Raw genomic sequence first — 10,443 nt, 5'->3', positions numbered from 1 at the left:
GCAGGAATCTTCTCTGGTTCTCCAAAGCTCTAAGGGCTCCCTTGAGGCAGGGCTCAGATTCCCAGGACAGCGCCAGGTCAGGCCAAGAAAACATACTCTCGGGCCAGTCATGTAGATGCCCAAGTGAGCAACCCAGGTCTAGTCACCCCTAGCACAAGCTGTAGGAGCTAGAACAGTGCAGGGTGTGGGGGCGGGGGGGTTGCGGGCTGTGTCACTGCAGCAGATTGTGGGCCCCAACCAGACTGGGACACTCATCTCTGGGAGAGCCCCCTCCAGGGCATCCCTTCCCCAAATGCATTATCTTTATCCCAGTATGTATTTGGTACCTCTGCCATGAAAAAAAAGAGCTCAAAAACCACAAGGAGAAAGTGCAAACTCTATATCCTAGCACCAAGAGCAAGACTCCATCTAGTGTCTCGCCCTTCCCCAACTGCTGCACCACACACACCCTGCCTCTGCTCCTGATCTTCCCGCTCCCGAAATCTCCCTTCCTGTTTGTGATGTAGCCTCCTCCACAAATCCTGTCCAGACACCCATGGTAGGCATCCTCCTCCTCCTGACCCCACTCCATCCACAGGGCTCAGGGTCCCTCTTGCAGTCCTTTCCAAACACCATCTGCTTTACCGAAGGTTAGAAATCTAGAGGGAGAGATGAGGCAGTACGGACTCCTGGGGCACCCCCAGGATCAGCCCTCAGCCCTCTGAGGGTGTCTGCCACCCTCAGAGTAGCTCTTAGTTTCTGAGACTTCCTTTGCCAGAGCCATAACTGTATTCACAAAAACTTAATGCACAGGGCTTCCCTGGTGGCGCAGGGGTTGAGAATCTGCCTGCTAATGCAGGGGACACGGGTTCGAGCCCTGGTCTGGGAAGATCCCACATGCCGCGGAGCAGCTGGACCCGTGAGCCACAACTACTGAGCCTGTGCGTCTGGAGCCTGTGCTCCGCAACAAGAGAGGCCGCGACAGTGAGAGGCAATGAAGAGTGGCCCCCCACTTGCCACAACTAGAGAAAGCCCTCGCACAGCAATGAAGACCCAACACAGCCAAAAATAAATAAATAAATAAACAAAAACAAAACAATACAAACAAACAAACAAAAAAGCTAAGCATTAAAAAAAAAAAAGTTAATGCACAAAACACAATGAAGTCAGCACCATTTTTGCCCCCATTTTACAGATGAGGCAGCAGGGACACAGAGGGACTTCACTACGCAAGGTCTACCCATGGCCAGGATGCAAGCTAGGCAGCTTGAGACCTCAGGATGCTGTTTCCATGGGGCCACTGCCATCCCTACCTTACATGGAGAAACCGGGGGTGGGAGACCCTAAGCTACTTGTCTAAGATCACACAGCTGACAAAGTAGGATAGAGGTTTGCCTGCCTTCAGGGCCAGCTCTCTCAACCACCATAGCACCACCTCTTCCTTCTACCAAATTAAGTGTCCCACTGCCTGCCCTGGGGGAGGAGCTGGAGTCTCCCAGGAGTCAGAAGCCAAGTACCCACGGCTCTGAAGACACCCTCTGGGCTCCCCACCACCTCTGGAGAGGTCACAGGGTTGGAGGTGCACACACACAGGTGCAGACAGCCAGGAGCCCACTCTGAGGCCGCCACCTCGCAAGCCACAGGGTGAAAGATGCCTTTATGGGCCAGGATGAGATTTTTACCTTGGTGGTTTCTCTTTAAATTCTTTACGATTACGAAGCAGTGGGGGCTGCCAAGGAACATGATTTACTCCTTGAGCATGCACCAGCTCCTCACTCCGTGCCAAGGGAAGCTGGAGCCAGGGAGGGAGGGGTGGGCGTCATGCCAGGGAACCAGAGACAAGGCCTGTGCTGGGGAGGCCCAGCCAGTGGCGGTCCCATCTGAAGCTTGGCTGGACCTGGAAGGACCACAGCTGAGAGCCTCAGGCCCTGGCCTGGCTGACCCAGGCTGGGCTTCAGGCAGGCTCTCGGCAAGCACAAGGACCTGCCCTGCTCTCTCCGAGGGCTGATCCCTGGCCAGCTGAGGGGCAGCCAACCAGCACCCAGGACCTCCCAACTCCCAAAGCGGCCATTTCCAAGTCCCCTCTCAGGAGTGAGGCAGCTCCCATTTCCAGGAAAACTGAGATCCGAAACGCAGGGATCTCGGCTCAAGTTCATGCTTTGGGTCTTCCTTCCTCCCTCATCAGGCTCATCCTGGAATACCCACACCTCCTCAGTTTGCTAGCTCCAAGTACCCCTGTAGCTGTCAAAGCCACCTACCCAGCTCCCTGGTGCCACCCCTGGCCTCCAGGCTCCTGGGCCTTCTCACCTGTCCCTCGCAATTTGAAGCTCCAAGCCTGTTTGGCTGGCCAGGGAGCCCCCCTGGTGAGCAAGGGAGGGTCCTTAAGCTCCCCAGCCCCACTCCTCACACCGTGCAGTCAGGCCAGCTAAGTCGAGGCTTGCTAAAGGCCCTTCCAATTCAATCCGTATTCACCCCATACTCACTCCCCCTTGGGTGAAGTAAATGGACTGTGACCCTTCCTAACCTCCAATCTCCTCATTTCCTAATAAGGAGACCTGAGGACTTTGGTTCTCGAATGCCACACGCAAACGATGTAAGTGGTGGCACTGTTATGGGCCCAATAGCCCCAGAGGCTCAGGAGCTGGGCTGAGGAAGGCTGGTGGGCAGTGACCAGCACCAACCCGTTCACCCTCCACCTGCAAAACGTCCTTCCCAAAGAGCAAGCCAGATACGCCCAGACTCTTGAGAAGGTTGAACCCCAGGGCTGCTCTGGTCATAGAAGCCCTTTTCACTCCTGGACCCTGGTTTTCCTTCTCCGAAGGAAGAGAGCTTCCTAGAGGATTCTGAGCAGTGGAGGGGCTGGGGTGATGGACAACTGGATTCATAGGAAATAAGAAAACCCAGGTGCTGTTTCTCCAGTGGTAGAGAGCACAAGAAGACTGACCAGTGCGAACCCAGCCCTTTCCTTGGGAAGTGAGGCTGGGCAGGGTAAAGCCGGCACTGCAGGGTCCTGGAGCTCGAGCCCGAGCCCGAGCCCGAGCCCGAGCCCTAGCCCATGGGAGAGGGCTGTGCCTACATCCCCATCCTGCCCTCCACCCCCAGTCCTGGGACAGGTTCAGACATCAGGCAGAGCCAGGCTCCATCTTAGTCCTGCTCCTGAGTGACCCGGGAAAGCCTCTGGGTCTGATTCCTCACAGGATACCCAGGCAGTCCCCCTCCCCAGGCCTTGGAGGGACTACCACTTGGTTATCATCATGGGTACCTACTGTTATTTCTATTATTTTCATCTTTCCTAACCTCCCCTGGCAAGGTGACCTTCCATTCCATCTTCTTACTCCAGCCTCAGTTTCCCCAGTAGCCCAGCCACCTCATGTCATCACAAGACCGCTTTCCCCCTCCAAACACCTCTTGGCCTCAAGTCCTGGCCAAAGCCAGCCCAGGCAGCAGCAGTGTATTGTGGGGGTGGCTACCTGGGAAAAAGTAAACATTCCCCAAGCTAAACAAAGGAACTGGCAGGGCCCTCACACCTCCCTCTGCAGTGGGAGGTGGTACCCTAGGACTTGGACCATCTCAGGGTGGGGGAAGGGAGAGCTTTTTTTCTCCCAGGCTTGGCCAGTGACTCTGGGGTTAAGGGGACTCCAGGCCCAGGTAAGGATAGGTGGTGAAAAGAGGGTCCTGCTGCCCAGGCTCTCTAGTTGTAAGCATCCATGAGCTCTCAAAAAATAGCTCTCCTGCTCCTGAAAATCCTCCTCACTTGATCCCTCATTTCTGCATGACCTTGGCTGTGCTGCTGATGGAAGCTCAGCAGATGGGCCATAGGAGTCTCCCCACTCTGACTGAACCCTGGGTCCCTTCTCCCTTAAACCCTCTCTCAGCTTTAGGCCTGGCTGGGGTGCCCAGGCGGATGGGCAGGCAGCAAGCCCAAGCCTGGCCCAGTTCCTGCCTTTGTTCCTTTATCTGCCCTGGGCAGTGTGGCCCCTCATACCAGAACCTCCGGCTTAGAGGGTCTGGCCCGTCTAGGCCGGAACTAGCACCTCCCAACTGCAGCAGGACCCAGGCAAGGGAGGGGATGTGCCTAGGGTAAGGGAGGCCCTGAGGCCTGGTATGGCAGCTGCTATATCCATCCAAGGCACAGACGGTGAAACTGAGGCATGAAGCTACAGTGACCACCAGTGTTCCCAAGAGCAGCCCTCTCTGTGCCCCTCTTGTATATCCAGGAAGAGAAGCTCCCCCCCAGCCCTGGCCACAGCCAGGCCAGGGTCCAGGGTCTGTAAGTGTTGGTCTCTATTCTCACTCCACAAATGATCAGTGAGGGCCTACTCCTCACTGAGGGCTGTATCGTAGGCATGAGCTGCCTGAGACCATCCAGCGTGAGGGGGGAGAGGGGTGCACAGGGCCTGGTGCACAGTAAGTGCTGAGCTCCCAGGAGGCACCGGCCAGCTGGGTGTCCATTGTCTTTTCAGCCACTTTGTCTGTGAGCACCCCATCTTGTTCACTGCACAGTCTCCAGTGCTCAGCACAGTACTCAAGAATCTGCTAAACTGACATCTAAGCATAAAAGTAGGACAGGAGATCAAGTAGAAGACAGAAAGGTCATTCAGGACAAGGAAACCTGCCCGTGCAAAAGCACAGAGGCCTGGGGATGGGGTGGCCCCAGGCAGCCTACAGCCCCACCCCAGGCTGCCACAAGAGTCAGCGCCACAGGCTGGCTGCCAGTGAGTTGGGCTTTTAGTCACTGTGAGTGTCAGCTTCAGAGCTAATTGAGGGGGAATCGACCTGACCGATGTGGGCTTCAGGCGTCGGCAAGGTCAGAGCACCAGCACTATTTCTGGCCTCTCCTCTGCCTCCTGCCTGACTGTGGCCCTGCCCTTGCCTGAGCCTCGGTTTCTCTCTCTCTGGAAAAAAGGAACAAAAGCCTTTGCCCCTTTGCCCCTGCAGGTCCAAGAAGGTTTAAAACGAGTGTACAGAGACCCGCCCAATATCTTGTCTCTCCTGCTTCTTCTCATGGGTCTCCCGGGTGATGACAAAAGTAATACCCAGAGTGGACGTCTTGGTTCCAGGAACCCAGGGGTGCGGAAACCAAGTCACCTGCCCTGCCCCTGTCGGGGGAGGGGATGCTCTGTTCTCCCTGCTGGCACCATGGGCTTGGAATGGGGTGAGAGGGGGACCAGGCCCCTTCAATATTTATTAATCAGCTCTGAGGACTTCCACCAGGAAAGGGTAGAGATATCAGCAGAATAAGTATCTCACCTTCTTAGGCCTAGGAGAGGAGTTGTCTTTTACAACCCAAACCAATCAACTCTTCTGCCCATTTCTCAGGCCCTGTGCAGGACTCCTTCCAGGCACATCCTCAGAAATTCACTCCCCACTCCCCCATCAAGTTGCACAGGTAATATGGGGCCAGGAGAGGGGCTCTGCTGGGGGACATGGGAGGTCGCCACCTCCTTTGTCGCCCCCAACACACCCAGTGTGACCCATGTGGCTGCACAATTTGTCCTTTTTTGCTCTGACCTCTCTTCTCTCTCCTGTGCAACAAGGCCAAGTGCTCTGGACAGAGGAGGATGCTGGGGAACAGCAAGGCAGCCTCTTACCTTTAAATGAGAGCCGGACCCGGGGTGTGGCCAGGAGGTAGTCCTGGGTTGGGGTGACTGGCCAGGCCCCAGTCAGTAGGGAAGCCCAGAGGAGGAGGCCAGCGACAGGCATTGTGGGAGGGGCCTAGGGCCCAAGAATCAGGCAGCCGGCTAGACACCTGGGAGGGGGAGCAAGATTGCAATGTGTGAGGCAGAGTGGGGTATCCTGCCCTACCAACATTTCCCTGTGTAATTCTGCCCAAAGTGCCTCAGTTTCCCTATCTGAATAAATAGGGTGATGGGTGTCTCCTTGCTCACACCCTCAGACTGGGGCCATGAATGCCTCATTGTGAAAACCTCATATTCTTTCTTGTCCCAAACAATGGGTCTAAAGACCAGCCACTGAGTGCAGCCTAGGGTCACTAGGACTAATAGGGGCCATGGGAGACTCAAACCCTCCCCGCATCACAGCTTCCTGACTTCCATTCACAGTGCTCAGCTCAAGCAGGTGATCTTACAGCCCTCTCTAGTTCCCTTGCATCCACCCCCAACCAAAAGGGCTGTTCCTGGGCTTCCCTGGTGGCGCAGTGGTTGAGAGTCCGCCTGCCGATGCAGGGGACACGGGTTCGTGCACCCGTCCGGGAAGATCCCACGTGCCGCGGAGCGGCTAGGCCCGTGAGCCATGGCCGCCGAGCCTGCGCATCCGGAGCCTGTGCTCCGCAACGGGAGAGGCCACAACAGTGAGAGGCCCGCGTATGGCAAAAAAAAAAAAAAAAAAAAAAAAAAAAAGGGCTGTTCCTTCCCTCTCCCACTTCAAGGAATGAGGGAAGAAATGGGTCCAGTCCTGCTGGCTCCAGCCAAATCTCTCCTTCTAGTATAGGGAAATCTGAACCTGATTATTGGGGTTGGGAGCATGAGGGAGTGGAGGATGAGTGAGACACACATAGATGGCCTAGAGTGAGAGAGAGACAGCAGCCAGAAAAGGAGAGTCAAAGAACAGTAGGGTCTACTTTTACTGAAATCACAGCAGGAGGGATCCAGGTCAGACATACAGAAGGACTTCCTGCCAGGAAAATTTCCAGCTCTGCCTACAGAGGGCAAAGAAGGGGAGCGAGGACGGCCAGCAGGCCTGGGGCAGGGTCTGAGACAGCCTCAGTGTCCCCTGCAGAACTCCCATACCCCCAGCAGGCCCAAGTTTCCATACAATGTTTTTCAAATATTGTCTCCCCAGGCAGACTGGCTGTTGGGTAAACGCAGCCCAGCACCAGTTGTCTGAACATATTGCTCCCTCCAGGCGAAAACCAGTGCCAACTTCCCAACCGCGCCCCCCCCAACCAGATGCACTGGGGGTGGGGGCACCAAGAATGACAATGTGAGCCCCATCCCCCAGATCTGTCTGGCCTACTTCCTTCTCCCATGGGAGACAGGACCCCAGGCCCACTTCTAGGACCCTGAGGTGGGGGTGGGGTGTAAGAGGTAACGTGGCCTCTTAATCCCCTGCACTGGCTAACACATACTGAGGCAAGGCCCAGGCTCCACATCTGACCGTCCAACCCCACTCAACAGACCCTGATGCCCTCCCTAGCCCACCTCCCCCAAGACCTCGCCTCTCCTGCCAAGCAAACCACTGGTGGTTCCTCAGACAGGAAGTGCAGCTTCAGGCTGACTGACCCATTCCCCATGTGGTGCCCTCTGTGGGAACACCCTCTCCTGAGTGCCTGACACACCTCTCATGTTCCTTCCAAATCCCCCATCACAGGTGCTCCCTCCTAGGGAGGATGGCTGAAGGAGGGAGGGGAGAATCAGAACCAGCCCTTCCGCCAGTCTGCTGGGGCACAAAGCTGGTGCTGACTGAATGGCAGGCCCTGATGAGGCGGGCAGGTGGGAGAAAGGGCTGGGCAGCTACCAGCACCCTGGGGTGCTGTTAGTGGGGAGGCCCCCACTAACAGTTGTGGATATACACACGTCCACACTTACATGCCCACACTTGTCCTTACAAGCATATGTTTGTTCAAGAACTTGACCTGCTAGTGGGGTGGGGCTCAAGGAAGCTGGGAGACACTGTCCTGGCTTGGGAAGGACAAGATGCAGGCTGGGTCCCTTAGAGAGCTTTGTTCCTCTGTATCAGGGGACTCAGGGTGACTCGCCTCCCATCCTCCCTGTGACCTCATTTCTCCTACAGCCATTTTCATGGTGACAAGGTCAGGGTCACCAAGGACAGTGTTGAAGTCTGCCAAGGTGTCCAGAAACGTGGAGGGCTTTGCTCCACTGGGCCCCTACAGGGACCCCCCACAATGCTTTGGCCCTTTAAAAGGGTGAATGGGGGATGTTCAAATTTGTTGGGGCCTCAGGCCCTAGTCTAGGCCCCCTCCTTGGCAGCCTGGGGGGTGGAGGAGAGAAGGAGAGGGAAGGAAAAAGAGGAAGAGAAGGACAGAGAGAGGGAAGGGGGGGCATTTCCACAGCTGCTTCCCCTCTGCCAGCCCCTAGATGCATTCCACTCAGCCCCAGCCCCGGAGAACCCCCAGTCTGGCCCAGCCCAGGTGGGTGGACAGAGAAGGAACAGCCACCGCCACCTGGGAGCCCACCAGGAGGAGAGCAGAGAAGGAAGGAAAGAAGGCTGGCGGGAGGGAGCAAGGGAGGGAGGCAGGCGGGAGGGAGGAGGAGAGAGGGAGGAGAGAGGGAGGGACGGAGGAGAGACGTTCGAACAAAGAACCGAGGAGCTGGGGCTGGCAAGGGGTGCAGGGAAGGGGCGGCCAGACGAGGGGGTCTGGAGGCACCTGGGGGCGGGGCAGGGGGCTAGGAGGTCGAATTGTCCAGACTGCTCCAGACTTCTCAGGCTTGGGGGGGTTGTGGGGGACAGCCTGCCTCAGGGAAGGAAGGTTGGCTCCTTCGAGCTGAGAACTGCCTGGATGGAAGGGAGGCAGGAGCAGGGGCTGCGGGGGTACATGGTGAAGAGATTATTAACAGCACCCCACCCCCCACCTAGCTGCTCTCATACTCCCCCCCAGCAGGCCAGAGCTCCTTCCTGACTCCTTGGCTTCCCCCTCCCCCAACACCCTATGGCCCAGGAAGCAGAGACACACCAGCATAGCTAGGATTGAAACCCCCCCTTTCATGTCCAGGGTTTCCCAGTCAAGGTCACCTGGGCTCCGCTCCATCTTCCCCTTCAAGGTATTCCTGGAGCGGCAGGGGTCTGAGGCTGGGTTCCTGGCCTTCTCTCCCCAACCCCTTGCACTTCTGGGCCTGCCTCCTTCAGAACTGAGGGGCAGCAGCAGGGGTAGGCGTGCCCAGTGTCCTCACCTTCCAGGACATCTTACCCCAAGGGTCCAGGCACACTCCCTATGCAGCCTGGGAAAAGGCTCCAGCTCCATCCAACCCCCTGGACTGGAATGAGCCTACCAACCTCTGGGTGCAGTTTCCCTATCTCTCCAAATAGGACAGGGGCTTCTGGGAGACAATCTGTATGAATTCAGGACAGGAACCCCCAACCTCCAGTGCAGACTCATCGGTGCCTTCCTTCCCCCGCCCCCGCCTCCCCCAGGTGTTCACGGGCTGGTGTTCACAACACAGTTATCTCAAGAATTAGAAGTTATTTATCTAGCCAGGCCTCCAGACCTAGCTCCAGCTGACCCCTCCTGCCAGTCCTGCCTCATTCCTGGGCCACCTTGATTGACACTCTCTGGTCCCACCTGCTCTAAGCAAGTCCACCTAGCTCCTAGTGTCCCCTGCCCACTTAACCACTGGGGCCCCAGCCTGCCCAGATGGGGGGCTTGACTGCAGGCTCTTCCAGCTCACTTACTCCCCACATACAGCAGAGCCCCTAATCCAAGCAAGACTCCCTGCTGGAAAGCAAACCCAAACTAGCAGTAGGGGGTCAGGGGGCTGGCACAGAGCTGGGAGAAAAGCCTTGGGCCTGGCAGTCCTGCCCTGTTGATCCTGAAGACCCTCCACATGGGGGCTGCCAGTATAGCGCTTCCCTTCCAGCAGACGATCCCCAGATCCGGACACTGAGGCAGGGCAGGCGTACCTACTGGGGAAGAACGCTGCCTGAGGCGTTAGTGGGAGAGCTGAGCCAGGAGAAGGGGCATGAGGGCTCCCGCTCCAGGAACAAGGCGGTGGAGGTGTATGGGAGCACCCACCCACCCACCCAGAACCTTTCACAGAAAAAGTTGCTTTGCACACTGGTGACCCGCAGGCCACATCTTCCACACATCTCCACATCGCTTCGGTGCTGAGGGTTGGGGCAGCCCGGCCAGGTATAGGCACCCACTCCAGTCTGGTCACCCCTGCGTCCGCGGAAAGCCCCCTGGCTCTCTGAGCCCCAAGCCCCGGACACTTCCGCAGAGTTGCAGTGCCGCGGGCCCCAGAGGGATCGCGGGGTGGCCCGGCTGCCTGACCGCTCCCTCCCGGTTCCCGCCGCACTCACCTCTTCCACGGCGGAGGGGCCTGGGCTCCCGAGCAGCGGCGGCGGCGGCGGCAGCAGAGCGGCTCCCGGTTGAGCCGGTCCGCGCTAGCGGCCCCCCGGGGCCATGGCCCTGCCCGCGCCCTCTCGCCGCTGTGCCTGAGCCCGGGTCGGGGCCGCGGCCCCGGCTTAACGGGTTCTGCGGGCTTCGGGCGCGTCAGCAGTCGAGGCCCCGGGCCCCATCCCGGGCCATGGGAAGGCTCAGGGGCGCTCGGGGCCGCCTCCCCCCGGGTGGGCTGAGGGCGCCCCCTGGCCGGCGCGCCGAGGGCGCATTCCCCGGAGCGGACGCGCGCTGGGCTTCGGGTAGCTGCGCTCGGCTTGGCTCGGTGGCGCTGTGCTCTCCTGGTCTCTGGACTGGGGCCGGCCGGCCGCGCTGGGCTGCGCTAGGGGCTCACCGGACCGCGGCCGTCCCCTCGCTCGCTCGCTTGCTCT

The 10,443-nt window shown here is 58.3% G+C and overlaps 1 protein-coding gene across 2 annotated transcripts in view; it reads right to left on the bottom strand.

The window, feature by feature from the left end:
• SEMA3F (semaphorin 3F) overlaps positions 1-10,133 on the bottom strand; it is a 28,647-nt gene extending 18,514 nt beyond the window's left edge. Inside the window, exons 1-2 of one of the 2 annotated variants that reach the window (XM_007466222.1) lie at positions 9,976-10,133; positions 5,571-5,728 (exon numbers count right to left, since the gene is read on the bottom strand). In XM_007466222.1, the coding sequence (XP_007466284.1) occupies positions 5,571-5,682 (112 nt within the window). In that variant the 5' untranslated portion in view covers positions 5,683-5,728; positions 9,976-10,133. Of the gene's footprint in view, positions 1-5,570; positions 5,729-9,975 lie in introns of those variants that run through there. The other variant, XM_007466223.1, reaches the window with a different exon arrangement.
• Positions 10,134-10,443: the final 310 nt, after the last annotated feature.

This window comes from Lipotes vexillifer, unplaced genomic scaffold (assembly GCF_000442215.2).
Source record: "Lipotes vexillifer unplaced genomic scaffold, Lipotes_vexillifer_v1.1 scaffold1004, whole genome shotgun sequence".
NCBI classification, from domain to species: domain Eukaryota; kingdom Metazoa; phylum Chordata; class Mammalia; order Artiodactyla; family Lipotidae; genus Lipotes; species Lipotes vexillifer.
Note: the sequence above shows the minus strand (reverse complement) of the source record. Positions and strands in the feature narration are given on the sequence as shown.